The 16,892-nt window shown below is 31.0% G+C and overlaps 1 protein-coding gene across 1 annotated transcript in view; it reads right to left on the reverse strand.

Moving 5' to 3' along the window:
- Positions 1–3,234: 3,234 nt before the first annotated feature.
- LOC106469180 (DDB1- and CUL4-associated factor 1-like) overlaps positions 3,235–16,892 on the reverse strand; it is a 93,654-nt gene continuing 79,996 nt past the window's right edge. The window contains exons 30-33 of the mRNA XM_022397615.1: positions 12,362–12,435; positions 6,224–6,310; positions 4,236–4,344; positions 3,235–3,484 (exon numbers count right to left, since the gene is read on the reverse strand). Coding sequence (XP_022253323.1) covers positions 3,339–3,484; positions 4,236–4,344; positions 6,224–6,310; positions 12,362–12,435 — 416 coding nt within the window. The 3' untranslated portion in view covers positions 3,235–3,338. The remainder of the gene's footprint in view (positions 3,485–4,235; positions 4,345–6,223; positions 6,311–12,361; positions 12,436–16,892) is intronic.

The following is a 16,892-nucleotide window of genomic DNA, read 5'->3' on the forward strand; positions in this document are numbered from 1 at the left end:
TAGGTGAGGGACGGTAAAAATTAACACGGGAATCCTGTAGGTTGTCTTGATAATCACTTTTGAATCGTTTTACCAAGTGACATCGATCGTTTGCGCACGATTCTATCTAGGTGAGGGACGGTAAAAATTAACACGGGAATCCTGTAGGTTGTCTTGATAATCACTTTTGAATCGTTTTACCAAGTGACATCGATCGTTTGCGCACGATTCTATCTAGGTGAGGGACGGTAAAAATTAACACGGGAACGATTACCTATTTTTGTACATTCTGTGTCGCACATTTACGCCCCCACACGAGGTTAATAAAATGTTGGTTTAGCTCAATAAACTAACTTCTTTTATATATTTCCCAATGTTCATTGAACTTTATTGTTACAATATACTGTTAATTATTAGTAAGTTTCATCAAAGTTTGATCAGAATTTTTAAAAAAGCATAAATTAATGAACTGCCTACGAATGTTTTAACGGGCAAAAAGTTTTTAAAAGTTGAATTAAATGTTTTGAGTGAAAGTAACCAGAAAAACAACCAACCAAACAAACATAATTGGCATTATTTTATACTTTCTCTTACTTGTACATCCTTTGTTGGGGGAATGGCAATACGGCTGCCACTGACGTATAAAAACTTCTACAATCTGGTGGCAACTGTATGCCATAATCCTTTGAAAGAGTTAACCTGTTCGCCATCCATTATTTATTGTACCCGACAGCTCTGAATTCTATTTTCAAAAAGTGACATAGGCATTTCGTACCACTATCAAGCACTTCCTTCTGTTCGTCATATGTTCAAATAGACATAAAACGTAGTTCCCAACACGAAAATCAGCGTATTAATATCTAATGGTGTTAATCGGAGTCTACTGAAATGATTAAACACACGAAGTGATTGTATTCACGTGAGATGGAGTACTAATTAAGTTTTTAACTAAAACTGTTCGAGGTTTCTGTTTCAATCAGTGTGTATGGCTATTATGTCACAGAAATAACAATAAGGCAATAAATTAGTTCCAAAAACAAAATTATATCTAATGTTTTTAATTGTTATATTTATAATACTTTTTAACCCGCACGTATATACTTATAACATATATATACTTATCCACAACTATAAAGGTATGGATAAATTGATCCTTTGTCTATTAGAAACGACAAGAAAAGTAAATTTTGGTCAAACCTACACTGTGGGCTATCTGTACTCAGCCCACTGCAGGGACTCGAACCCTGTATTTTAGTGTTTGGTTGTTACGTTTAATAACCTTTGTACATGAATTAAATTAACCATTAATTCATTATACAGAAGCAAGAAAAAAAAAACAACCGAGAAAAAAATAAACTTTTATCGAAGATGTGACAATACACATAATTAATTTTTTTTCTCCGTCTAGAAGATATGTATTTGAGGTAAACTTCTAAGGCTATCTGTCGCTGTACGTCATTTTGACCTACTGACCAGAGGTAGGCAGCCATTCAGCATCACCTATGTTAAAGGATTGACTGTCACCCTTATAACACACCCACAACTTATATTATGGGGGTGGGGGATATTTTGTGGTATCGCACGTATTCCGATTCGGCTCGCCATCTTCGAAAAAGGGCTCTTCCATCATTGAGCCAGCCCACGCCGCATCTAGAGAAACACGTAAATGTTTGAATCATTTCTAATTTCGTTTATGTAGACGCATCTATAAACACTGTTTGTATCGTTTTCCATACTTCAGCTCTCCACTTATCCATATCGTCATGCTATATCATGCATTTCTATTTTGTCGCTGCAACACGCAAACGAGAAATAAAATGTAGTTTTGGTAGGAGAAAGGCAATATTTAAATCACCAAGTTACGCGGGTTTAAAATGTTAGGCTGGCCTCACCTATTGCACGAGGCGAAGATAAGCCTAACCTCGGGCGGTTAGCATCAACGGCTTCAGGTCACTGCACGCTGCTGTTGGCTGTAGTGAACACAAAGTTCCTGATTGTCATTTCTACGTTTGGAAAAAAAAAAATCAGTAGACTAAAAATAAACAGCTTGAAATAGAACGTGAAAATCTACATCGTAGCTTCGTCAGCTAACTTGTCTGGAGTCAATACTAACTTATACATCTTACAGAACGTTGTGAAAGCTCCACGGAATTTGCTTAGCCTGTAATTACTCAGCTGCTGCTATTAGATATTACATGTCAAACACATGGCCACTATCACAACAGCTACGATGAAATGGTTCTTATATATATATATATATATTTTTTTAGCTGTAAAGAATGGGCATTATTTCTTCTCGTTCAAATTGTAGTACAGCCATAAGAAAAGCGTAGAGAGAAGTATAAATACTTGATTTTAAAATGTACCAAGAAAGACAAACGTGGACGCGCCACGATCCGTGACCAAAAGTAAAGATCTGAATATAATTGAAATACGCAGGAAAAAAAAATGGATTTTTTTTATACTAATTTCAGCTAAATGAGGTTAAGAAAAATAAAATGGTGGATGTTTGTCTTTTGTCGTGAAAATTATGATTTTAGTTCAATATTTTGATCTTTTACGGTATTATTTCTGGAGAGAAAAAATACTGGAACGTCATTATCATAAACCCGAGAGTTCGAACTGAGTTTTAACAGTCTTCAAACTATACTTTAATACATACGAGTGTCTACGTAATAAAAGTTGAGGTGAAGCTGAAATATTCGGGAGGGGGTCAAAGGTCAAGAAAACTATATGAGCATAATCAGACAAAACGACATACTATTGTGAATATCATACAAGTTATGAGTTTGAACTATTTAAAAAGTGTTTTCACTTACAGGTCTTTGTTTAATACTGGTCACATTTTTTATAATGCTTTAAATGAATTTCTTTTGAAGTCATAAAGGTCAATCTACTTCATTATTGTTTTTTTTTGGGGGGGGGTATTATTTATGATTAAAATATCGAACAAATTTACCTTTTGACTTTGTTTACGACAAAGATATAGAAAAATAATATTATTATTATTAAAATTGAATTAAATGGTTAATAACAACACATACATAAAAAGCTAATGGGTCACCAGAATCACAATGACAAAGTTGTCATTCAAAGTGATTGTTGTGGCCCCAAAGGCATCCTTACATGAAACGAAATTTTGTGCATTATCGTCTAGCAGACAAATAAAATATGGCCAAATGCATTAAAAATTTAAACACTGAATTTTTTTTATAAATTCGTATCAAAGAAAAAGAAAAATACAAGACACAAGTGTTATAAACATTGTCGTTTAATTTTTTGCCTGTTAAAATGATACTTATATAAGACATTTAGCTGTACAAACTGTCATACATAATAAACTAGTTACTACACAATGGTCAAATTGTCCTCAAAGAAAACAGGACATCTGTTTCATCGTTATCATCAGAGTCATCTTCTGATAAGCTGATGACTGCCATTTCATCATCATCATCCCTGTTTTCTCTATCACTTCTATTATTACCATTTTCATGTTCTTGATCACCTAGTACAGAAAAATGTGAACATGAATTAACCCTCATTCAAGGTAACAGTGGACGTTAATTATTTTCCACTATATGCAACACTATTCTCGGTGAGAAATTTACAATGGATGTTTTCTTTTTCTCTTATTAATTTTCAACAGATAACAATTTCTGGTTAATACCTACTTCATACTGACACCACAAGAATATATGAAATCTTATTAAAACTTGGTAAAAATAAAATAGAAAATACAGCCGATTTTGATGAAATTGTTAACATTAGATAGTTTTCTTTTAATATTACCTTAATATATAAGACATTTAAAACATTTTTCTTCTAACATTTATGAGGAGATGGAACTCAACTAAACAGGAAGAAAATGGATATGAAAGTTTTGAATGATTGTGTGAAATTTGGAATGGTTGGCATATGTCTATTTGGAAAGATCCGATAAGGATATAAGACACCTCTTTGTAAATATAAATGGTAGAGCCCGTATCACTTCCACCCATATTGCACTATTAATAACAAACAAAGACTATAAGGTCATCAAAGTTGTGCCTTAACTGTTATGGGTATTTTATGGTTAAAAGCAAATATTCATAAAATAGTCTTAGTTGATTCACATATAGTTGTGAATTGGTGGAAAAATGTTACAATTAAACAGAAAAAAAATCCTTCTCATCACCCTTCTGTTGTAATGTGTGCCATTTTTTGTTTAGGACTTCTATAAAGACTGGTTCTTTGGCATTAAATATAGTTAAACATACCTTCATTTTCAAGGTCTTCATCTTCAGCATCGTCATCATCGTCGTCGTCGTCATCATCATCACTATCATCCTCATCAAGTTCATCAGAATCTTCTTCATCCTCTTCTTCCTAAAAGATTTAACAGCATATTGATTTATTCACTACAAATAAGCTAATTAACCTGTAGGTTTATCTAATATGAAAAATTATTAATTTAGAACATGATTTTAAAAAAATTTGTTATTTACAACCCAAACATGAATTTTTCATTCACCAAGTACACTGAAAATATGTTTATCTTTGTTTAACATATTAACCCTTATTGCACCAATGGCTGTGAACTGTTATTACTTTGGCATATTTACTATAATACTTTACTTATAACTGTATATAAAGAAAAACATTTTATGTACAAGTTTCAAATTTTACAATAAAGTACGTATAACATACTAACATTTATTTTTCAGAATGGTGCAATTTGCATTTAGCCGTTATTTTGTTTTACAGACAATCCCCAGGATCTAAGTTTCTTTAACATTATAGAGAAGTTAAAACTCTCTTAGTCTCTGTTGTGCAAAACCTGAAAATTAAACCTTATTTTTCCATGCCTGTCAACTTTCAAATGGTAAAATATCAACAGGATTTCCGTGACAAACTTCTGGTAGGTGGAGGTCATGTAAATTACATCCAGACCATTTACAGCTTCAGGATTATGTTGTTGTTTTTTTTATATGATATCCTACTAATTTGTAAATGCCTGGTATTTAAATTATGGTGAAATTTTACAGATTTAATGCCACAATATAAGGTCAAGCAGAAAAGTCAGGTATATCAATGAAACCCAAACTTGTAAAAAGATTGATAATGATATTTTTTAGTTATATAGTACAGACGACAAACTGCAATACCTAAGCCACTGAAGGTCTGAACTAAAATCCAAATGTTTTTATTGTTGTTATAATAGCAACATAAATATGTAGATTCTTCTATTAAATATATTCAAGGGTAGCAATAATAACATCACCTCTTCTGTCCTTGATGCTCTGCTCATATTTTTTAAGCGAAATGCATAAATTTCCACTAACATTTTGCACCTCCATATATGATGCTGTATACTTTAATAATCCTCACTTCTTAAACAAAAGTTTAAGAAATCAACACAATTTCCTTTTTATTGGAACGTACTCTGATAAAATTATTTGATTTTCATAGCTTAAAAATTAATAAATGGTGCTTCTATAATAGTATTAGTGTTCAATAAATCATATTGTTCTCATAATTTAAACCGATCAGCTACTACTAGACTACTTCAGTGGACAAAATAAAATGCCAAAACAAAAATATAAACATATATATATATATATATATATATATCACGCAAATTTAGAGTGTCCACACACATATACAAATATATGTATATGTGTGTGTGTGTGTAAAGGAAATTTTTGGACAATAATAACTGTTTTCTATCATTTAACATTTTTGTCAACTACTTAAGCAATATATGCGTGCACACATTAATCACATATTGTGTTAATTTTGCTATTAAGCAAAAAGTTTCAGCTTTGTGAAAGTAATTTGTTTGTGTATGATAAATTTAAAAGATTTTATATATATGATAAATGATGCATAGAAAGTCTGCATGATGTTGTCACTGTTTTGAAGTGCACAGAAACTACAAAATTGGCTGTCTGTACTCTGTCCACTGCAGGGAAGTCCATACTCTTCCACTGACCCACTGGGGAACAAGTCTGAATGAAATAACGTTTTTCAAAATAAAACGTAGTTACCAAAATAAATACAGAATTACGATTTCCTGCGTTTCACTTAAGACTATGCACATTTTGTCTATGTATTATTTTAGGTCATACATTGTTCCTTTTTCAAATTTTAGATTATTAATTTCTCTAATGACTTATACGAGATACAATAGTTTTTAAAACCACGTAGGATCACTTGCTAGAGGTAAGTGAAGTACTCATTCAATACACTTAAAAACCTAGTTTACCTCATCGTCTTCTTCACGCCGCCTACCCACTTCATAAAGGCGACAGATATTTTCGGAGGTACTGAAGTCATCCCGACCTCGTTGATTCTAGTTTTAAAAAAAGATGTACTTATGAAATTACACATCCAAAAAATATAACTGTTCCTTTCTTCATCATTGTTCTAACTCATTATTAAGCTGTACCACTTTAAAAATAGTTCTAATCGTTTGAAAATATTAAAAATAATTTCAAAAACTACAAGAAACATAAAATTCATAAGAGTTTGGTGGTTAGTGTTATTTGCTAGCCAATAAATTGCTGGGCCCATGAATCATTAGTACATGCCCCTACACCTCCATTTCCATACAAGGAAAAAGTGGGTGTGTTCACTGCCTTCACAACTGTGTCAACCACTGCATTACTTTAATTAGGTAATAACAATCCCATTTTCATTCACATTGTTTTGGTGGCTTTTTTGAAGGTAATTTTCAACCTGCTCTTGGTTTCATATCATGTATCTCTTTTTTCTTCAAAGACAGTTCATTATGTTTTATTTTCAAAATATGCTGTAATCCAACAATGATCTTCTGTAAATCAAATAAATTGATAATTAAATAATGAAAACTTGTTTTACTATCAGCCATAAAAATACTGTTTGTATTTCAAGCATCAAGCATTCAAGATCCAACAATGATCTTCTGTAAATCAAATAAATTGATAATTAAATAATGAAAACTTGTTTTACTATCAGCCATAAAAATACTGTTTGTATTTCAAGCATATCATGAATGCAATTACAAATAATTAAGTAGTCAGTTTATTTATGTACATTGTTGAATAGGATAAACATAAAAGTAATATTCAGTAAAGATTAAACTTAAACACTGAAACTAAATAAAACCATAGTATATCTACTTAAAAGTAAAAACATTGTACGTTTAAAGAAAGAACCAAACACTAACGTGATCCTTTATTAAGCCTGAAGCATTCTCTAGTCACGTGACTTCTTTGTTTCATGCTGTAACTATATTCCCGAGACTAGGTACACTACATTGTACATTTGTTACTGGGTTAAACTTAAGCTTTTGACAAAGTTGTTTTGTTACCCACTCAGTCTGTCTCTAAATTGTATAAACTGACCTTAAATCAAGTTACCTGATATCTTCCCATCAAAGAAAATGTCTGTAGCTTTTAAACATATATAATTTCACAATTCCCAACGAATGGAACTGAAAGGATGTTTACAAAAATCATTCCAAATACAAACTCTTAAACCCATATGTTTATTAAACTACTACATGATAGTCTAATTCCTGCTCTATACAGTCATATCTAAACCTTTTTTTTATAGTTGTTTTCAAACCCGTATTTCTTTAGTAAATGATCAAACCACTTCAAGTGGTACCATCAAAAGATTTCAAGAGAATTCTAGCTCCCAAACAATGAAAAAAAAACGATTCTGTAACAAGACTATGTTATAAGAGCTGCAGATGTCCTATACAATACAAACTTTCATGAAGACAAAGCTCCAAAGTTTAGACAGATTGTTAGTGTCTGAAAAAAAAAACCAAGGTAAAAAAAATTTACAATTGTAACATTTAATTGATGTTATTATTGTTACATCAGCTTAGACATAATCAGATAATGGCTGGGGCCTTAATTGGATTGCTGGAGACTCCAGAAAAATATAAAAAAATGATTTTGTGGTAATTAATAGCTGCTTTTTTTTGTATTAATTTCTGAAATAAAATGGAGAGGTTTCATCCTCCTGGACCTTTTCCTCAGGTCCATGTCTGTTTATACACAAAAGAATACAATTATTACTTCCTAAAAATGGCGATCCAGACCTCCCTAGACCACTCTCTGGAATCTGTGCCTGCTTATACAACATTAAATAATATAGTTATTAAAAAAATCAGTGGAGGGGTTTGACCCCCTCTCCTAGTTCTGTGCCTTCTTATGGAATGCTCCAGACCCTTTAGACCCCCACACAGATCTCTGCCTGTTTCAACAACATTAAAGGATACAGTCATGCAATTATAAATCAGAAACATAACGCATTGTAAAAAACTGTAAATTTACATTTTATTTAACAATTAAGTAGCCAGAAATTTGGTGTTGGGTGCTACCAGCCAGTTGCCCTCCCTCTACTCAGCAGTTCAAAATTAGTGACAGTGGTAGATAGCCTTGCAATAACAGACAAGGTGAACAAGTCTAGTGGCAATGGTAATTAAATCCAAGACCCTCAGATCACAAGGCCATTTGGTCATTATGCCATTACTGTTATTACAAATTCCTGGAAATACAAAAGACATTAGAAAATTTACCTTAACTTTATTTTTGTCTACTCATCTACCAATTTGACGAAACATAACCCTCATCGATGATCACAGGACAGTCCAACTCAAAAGGTTTTAAACAAATGGATATTTTTTTTTAATTCCCTTCTCAATACATAGCACACACTGGAGTACCGTAAACATTCTGTAAATAAATTACACTTCTTTCCGGTTCATTTTAATAACATTTTGATGATGCACTTTTCACCTTTATCAATGATATCAGCTGCTTACAAGGCTTAGCTTTAACAGAGAACACTCAGGAGATTTAGATGTATTTAAATAGAAAATGTGAGCAATGTTTGTGCATATTATTGTTTCAATAATAAAACAACAGTCAACACCAGTATTGTGAAAGAACGGTAACTGAGATTTCTTATATAACTACATGTCTTTTTAGCTTTTTATTTGTAATTTTTTATTTCTGCTAGAACTCGACAATGAACAGTTTAGTGATGGTTCAAGTAGTGTTCTGCTAGGAAACTTTTTGTTTTTCCCACTTGTTTAGTGCGTGTACACATTCAATAATTTGAGTGTGAAGTGTTACTTGTTTTTCCCACTTGTTTAGTGCGTGTATACATACATTAATTTGAGTGTGAAGTGGTATTTGTTTGTTTTTTTCCACTTGTTTAGTGCGTGTACACATTCATTAATTTGAGTGTGAAGTGGTACTTGTTTTTCCCACTTGTTTAGTGCGTGTACACATTCATTAATTTGAGTGTGAAGTGTTACTTTTTTTTCCCACTTGTTTAGTGCGTGTACACATTCATTAATTTGAGTGTGAAGTGGTATTTGTTTTCCCACTTGTTTAGTTCCATATATAAGATTGAAACTTTAAGTCTTCAAGAAAGCATCAACTCCAAATCTTTATAATTTCAATTCTCAACATGATATAACTTTCTCCTTAATCCAGTGTTTTTACATCACATATTTTAGAATAAAACACCTAATAGTAACTGTATAACTCTATACCTTTACACTTATGCCTCTATAGAAAATCCACTGAGCCAAACCTGAATACGTAAATGTGTGGAGTATATTTATATCTTTTGCCTTTTTACTATTTTATTCTAATACCTTAGATACTGTTATTTCCCAACAACACTTGTATTTAAGATGAAAACTCACTTTTACTATTATTGTAACAATAATATTCATAACAACTTACCACATTTCTTACTTAACTCTTTCCAGTCTCTTCTGCATTAGCATTCATAAAAATATATAACTCATTCAGAAAAACACTTCAAACCCAAAGCATGATAACCACTGAACATTTTTGAACCTATATTAGACTTACAATTTATAACGAAATGAATAGCACTATATGTCATAGCTGTATGTTACTGCTGTTAGCAATAGACCTGTAACCTTAGGATCTTAAAGCCAGATTTCACACATGCTTATTAGCTCTAGCACAATCATAGGCTCACGAAATCATATGTTCCCTCACATTGTTGACAGAATATTTACAATACATATCTTATACAATATAAATAAATAGTATTTATACAAGTATTTCTTTATGCCTTTTTCAGAAATTATGTAAAACTGTTTTAAAAAAATCCCTAAGCTTATGCTGAGGCACAACACGTAGTTTCAAATTTCAAGCAGGAGTTTTTGTAAAGCAAAAAACAACTTGTCAGAGTAAATACTTCAACAAAATAAATAATCAACCAGAAGAACAAATAAAATTAGTCTCTTACTTTTACATAGCATAAAAGAAATACATTATAGTTTGATTAGTTGAAACTATGTGATCAAGAAAAGCTTCTGATGAAATAACTAAAAGTTTTGAAACATACTGTTCCAAAAGAAAAATGGAAGTTCTATGGCAAACATATTGCAAAGAAGAAAATAATCCTTGCTCTCCTGTGATATATTTATGGTTTTGTTAGCCTTAGAAGCTTGGAAATTTGACACCATTAATTTAAACAGTTCAATGTTTTCAAAGTACGTGAGCTGGAGATAAGAAACTAACATAAGCTAAGAACCACAAACTTACTGCTAATTATCATAACCTTATGATCAAAGAAAGCTACCAACACAGGTCAGAATTAAAAATAAGTTGAGTAGTAATATAGATAATGTAATAAGCAGGTTTATAATGCCATGAAACAAAAACTTATTCATCACTTGTATACCTTAACTGTTAGTGGTATTTTTGGCTATAATTCCAATAATATTTTAAAAGGTTTGGCCAGCTAAAGCAAAACAATTCTCATAATGAAAATAACAACATTACATATATTAAACATTTAAACTAATGGCATTAATGAAACGAACATTAAACAGGGAAAAGAATATAACTTGCTTACAAAACACAAAAAAACAACAATTGTCTGCTTTGAGTTATTGTTGATTCCTTGTCCTTCGGAAAGCATGACACCAATAAAAGCAAAATTTTATATAATCCTCACTAACAACGTCTAGTGACCAAAACAGCTCTAACAGGATAAGTTAAGATTAGATTAAAATCTGAGACAAATCCTCAACACATGTTAATTTACAGTCTGGTTTAGTGGGATTGTAAAGATATTACAACAACAATTTTTACTCCAATTAAGTGTAACAAAAAGGAAGATAACTTGGTAAATTTAGTCAATTTGCCAATCACGCAGCCAGAAGTAATAAATAAAGTTAATCTTAAGAACTAGTCAAAATTTACAAGGGAATGATAAGATATAGGAGCAATCATAGTAATAATAAAATTAAGAGAACTAACAAAAATGGTAGATACGACAATTGAAGTAATGAATAGAAAGTAATCAATGACATAATGATATACTATTTAAAGAAATGTTACACAATTTGCATGAATTACAATGAGAGGTAAAACTAACAGTGGTGCCATACTAAAGTTCTTCATTATTCCCTTAAAAAAAAATCAGTTAAGAAATTAAAATGTACACATAACAGTTTGAAAATGTTGGGATATCCTGTACAACTATAAATCCCATAATCAGTAGCAAAAGGATTGTTCACCTTACCATAAAACTGAATAAATATGATGTTAAAAATGCAGTAGGAGAATCACTAAATGTGAAAAATAAGATCGAGATTATAAGCTCTGTCCGTGAAATCTTATAACATTGAACAAATTGTATCTTTAACTGTGGGCATTACACATTGTACCATAGCTTATTTGGAAATAAAAAAACTATACCTTGAAAATTAAAAGTGAACATTTTTTGAAAATTCTGAACTTAAATATTTTATTGATAATACTTATATCTAAGTCCAGATATTGGGTTTTGTTTGTGATGAGAGATTTTCGGCAGAATAAATTTTACTGGATGTACTTGGCTATATCCAGAAAACTTTGAACAATTAGGTATAAGAATATCATAAATATATCTACAAGCATGACATAGCATTTCTTACCAAGATTTATTACGTACGGAAATTAAAGTTTGAATGAATATATGATATAAATCTGAAATGTGTGGGCTAAAGTTACCAACCACAGTTGTTTCTTAAATTTGCTGAAAGACATGTTGGCCAAATTCTACAAATGTCAACTACAAAAATATACAGTTTTTAAGAAATTTATTTATTGTTAAATAATGATAACCTTTGTGAGTAACATTATAATAGAAACATCTGTGTTTACTAACACCAAGCATTAATTTGTCAAAAATCTTAAGACCTTATGAAAATTAGTGTAAGGGTTTCTAAAATTACAAGTTTCTACTGTTACGTCATAAAGAATTGATTTTTTTTTTATATCTAGTACATAATACTAATAAATTTACCTTCTATATCAAATTTTAGAAAGTTATGTTCATATAAAATACACAAATTAAAACAATTACTTACTTCAACAACGGCAAGAAAACAATCGGACTGATCTGTTGCCAAATCAAAAATATTCTTTTTTATGTCAATTGTTGCTGAAAGAAAAAACATTTCGTAAATTTAACTTCACTATAAAAAAGCAACAAAATAATTACAAAGACAACTTCAATTTGTGTATTTCACATAATGTCATTGAATTTATAAAACTTAACATTTCAAAAATATATATTCTGTCATTGAAGTAACAAATAGAATCAACCTTCTGTGATATCCATTCATTTATAAATTCATATCTGTGAAGTTTATAATATTTACATTTTGATCTTTCATACACTGAGAACTTTTTTTTCTTCTTGCTAACATTAAGAGTCAATCCTTTCAAAAGACCAGTAATTTTGTTAACGATTAAATGATATTCCACTTTGTTTTTCTAATGTATTGCTTTTCTGTCAAAACCAATACACGTTTGATTTGTCATCTTCAGAATTTTTCTTTCTTTTTTTGTATTATTAAGCCTACACATAAAAAAACCCATATGTTTTTGCTGAATAAATTTATTAAGCTATAAGTGCATTTTAGGAACTTGAATTTTTTATTTCTCAGCTAAAGGAAAACCTTGAAGCAGATTTCTCTGTTGTCAGTTATGCTTGGCTAGCCTTGACAGCTCTAGGCTGAACACTGTTTTAGCACTAAGTTACTTCTGTTTGAGCTAATAACTGATTCAATCCTATTTCTTGTCAGTTATGCTTGGTTAGCCTTGGTAGCTCAGGTTCTGTACTGTTTCAGCACTAAGTTACTTCTGACTGAATTATAACTGATTCAACTCCACTTACTGTCAGTTATGTTTGACTAGCTTTGGCAGCTCTAGCTTCTGTACTGTTTTAGAACTCAGTTATTCTTGTTAGAGATTATAACTGAGGGAGCACTATCAGCCAATTTTATTGTTGGAGTTCATAATGTACTTCAATATTTTTACTTACTGTCACATATAACAGTGTGATGTTGTGTATTTTTATATAATGACAACATACCCCGATATTTTTACATACTGTCACATAGAACAATGCAATGTTCAGTGTATTTTATATAATGATAATGTACTCCAATATTTTTACTTACTGTCACATAGAACAATGCAACGTTCAGTGTATTTTATATAATGATAATGTACCCCAACATTTTTACTTACTGTCACATATAACAGTGTGATGTTGTGTATTTTTATATAATGACAACATACCCCGATATTTTTACTTACTGTCACATAGAACAATGCAATGTTCAGCGTATTTTATATAATGATAATGTACCTCGATATTTTTACATACCGTCACATAGAACAATGCAACGTTCAATGTATTTTATATAATGATAATGTACCCCGATATTTTTACTTACTGTCACATATAACAGTGTGACGTTGTGTATTTTTATATAATGATAATGTACTCCAACATTTTTACTTACTGTCACATATAACAGTGTGATGTTCAGTGTATTTTTATATAATGATAATGTACCTCGATATTTTTACTTACTGTCATATAGATGATTGTCATCATTCAGTGAATCTAAGATTATTTACCGAAGTACTTATTCCATTACTAGCCTACTCATGTAGACTGTAAACAAAGATTATCAATACAGTGCAGACAATAACCTTGCCAAACTTCCATTTTCCACTCACGCAAATAAGATGAAAAATTCCTCAAGTTATGGAGAGATGGCAGCACCATCTGGAGTAGCAGGGTGGATCATTCGGATGATGTATGTTGGATGCATTACAGGTATACCGAAACTTGTTCATTATGGTGTAGTGGCCCAGCTGTCACCAAGACTGGCACTTAAAGGGCTAATAATTATATTTACATGTCTAAAGTTTCTACTACAAACTGCCAATAGCTACAGTTATAATTCAAAAGTTAGAGTGGGTGTGTTTTGCTAAGTGTTTCTAGAAGCACCATCACAAAGTAGTTTTTTTACACTTGCTCTATTCAATGCTAGATATCTGATTCACTTCAATACTCAGTTACTTAACCATATTTACATTTGATTTCTTATGGCAATTAACTTATATAAATATAATAGTACTGTCTGTTGTATGTCCATGTAACGATACATACAAATTTTCGCAGTTTTCATGGACATTTTGCATTTTTTTACCACTACTTCACCCCCTATTGGTGGATCTTCACTAAGTTTGGCATGAAGGTTCATTGAGTCCATGCAGAGATATATGCAAACTTGTGGTTTCACATTTTGTGTTTTGCAGTTTTTATGGGTGTTTTTGCATTTTTTATGATTAAATAAAAGGGAAGCAACTTTTCATGTCCTAAGATAACCTTTCATTAAACATGTATTTTCATAATTTCCTTCCTTTTCATGTCCTAAGATAACCTTTCATTAAACATGTATTTTCATAATTTCCTTCCAGGGGACGGATACTCCAGGTAGTTAACAAATAATTTCAAACCAGAGCACCAACCAGTGAATGAGAACACACCCACGTATATTATTTAATGCCACACAAAGAATTATAATTGTTGGCAACCTCTGTAGGCATCTGCATCTACTTAAGCTAATGCATTCACATAAGTCACTGTAAAAGTGTTATTTTTCCTATAATGCTTGCAAATTAATTTAAATTAGAATCAATAATGCAGAAAGGATGAAACCTCTTGTCTAAATTAATCATTTGAGTACTAAATGTGTCTGTTAAGGTTTTCAGTTTCATAGATCAGTAATGTTCATTGTTTATTCTTTAAACAAAATAATTGAACGAAAGCTTATAGCTCATAAACCAAATAGAAAAAAAAAAGTTAAACTCTTAGTGACAGAAATAGCACATGGAAAAAGGATTCAAAAAGGTACCTGATGATGACAAAACCCTGTCGAAACGTTGTACATTTGCTGTTGTATTAAAGTTTTTCTTCATTACCCATTCAAGCCGTCTCCAGCCATTATAATACATCTTTGTTATATACATGGTCAAGAAAATGACAAAAAACTACATCCCACATGTCCTGGGATTGGAAACTGACAAAATTGTTAATACACAACAATACACAGCCTTTTCACTCATTATATGAAATACTACGAAGTCATATCAATCCAATTAAAATAACAGAAAATAATCAATTTAGGTGGATTTTTTTCCATTGATCACTTAGAAGTGATATAAATAAGGTTAGTCAAATTCCACACACACTAGTTTAAATAGTGTCACTTCTGTATATACATTCTATTTACAATTAGATGTAAATTAAGTAGTTCTCATCAATGTTCATTATTTACCACACATATCACCTAAGAGATGTGAAAGCACTGTGAAAACAAGCACAAAAAATAGTTTGTTCCTTTTTTACCTACATTCAGATATTCTTCTTCTTACTTTAATACCCAGAATAGCAAAAAAAAAAAAACATATCCAAAGTGAGGTCGAAGTTATTTTTATATCTTAAAAATTAGAAAACACATGATTGATTATTGTATTGTTATATAAAACAAAAGAAAATAGTAATCACAGACACTGTTTCTGTATCATTGCTCCCTTGAGGCGTGGATCATCCTCAAAATGAGGTCAGTAAAGAGTGTGAACTTGGTTGTTATGTACATATGTATAATAAGTATGATAATTGAAATAGGTTATCTAGGTTAATGGAATATTTCACCAAGAGCTTGCACTCTGACTTAGCAGTGCAATGTATCATGATAATTTCTCCATTTTTAAAATGGGCGGTCTTTAATAAGTAGTTTCATTTTGAGTTTGCTTACTGATTAAGTATTTTATTCAAGTTATAGCTTTTACAGTAAGGAAGATTATTTTCTAGAACAGGTATGATGTTTCAATCACTGGTGCAATCATTCTCAAATACACAAGCTTTAACGGTAAAGAAGGTTTGAGTATTTAAATCCCAATACTAAATTTAAATATATTATTTAAAAAAATACATATATGACTATGTAGTATTAAGGTTCACAGAAATCCAACATGTAAGTAACAAGTATCTTCAATACACATTAGTTTCAAAAATAAATTAAGCAGTGAACAAATCAAACATAAGCAAATAGATAAAAAAAATAAAAATCTTTATTCAAACAATTGAAATGTATTGCTAGGGATTTTATAATGCTGAATGGTTTTGTTGTTCTGTTACTACATATTCTTACTGGTTGTTGGTGCAGAAAGGAGAATCCAGTCATTTCTGCAGATAACAAAGACAAAAATATAAACTATAATATATTGCACTGTTAAGATAGAACAAATTCCTGGTGCAATATCCCACAATCATAGATTACCTATGTAAACATCATTCGTATTATACATTCAAGGGACATAAACCTACAATTTATAACAACATGCACAAGTCTGTATTCTATCCCTCTATTCACACTCTATAGGAAGCAGTGACACAGAAACATGGTCAAGCAAGTATAAGCCTTTTAGAGTTGTATGTAACCTTTCCAAAGGTAGAGGAGTACTACAAGTTTATAGCATTTCACATGCTGCTTATGAAGACACCAACAAACTATATATATATATATATATATA

Source organism: Limulus polyphemus, unplaced genomic scaffold, assembly GCF_000517525.1.
Source record: "Limulus polyphemus unplaced genomic scaffold, Limulus_polyphemus-2.1.2 Scaffold3341, whole genome shotgun sequence".
Classification (NCBI taxonomy): Eukaryota; Metazoa; Arthropoda; class Merostomata; order Xiphosura; family Limulidae; genus Limulus; species Limulus polyphemus.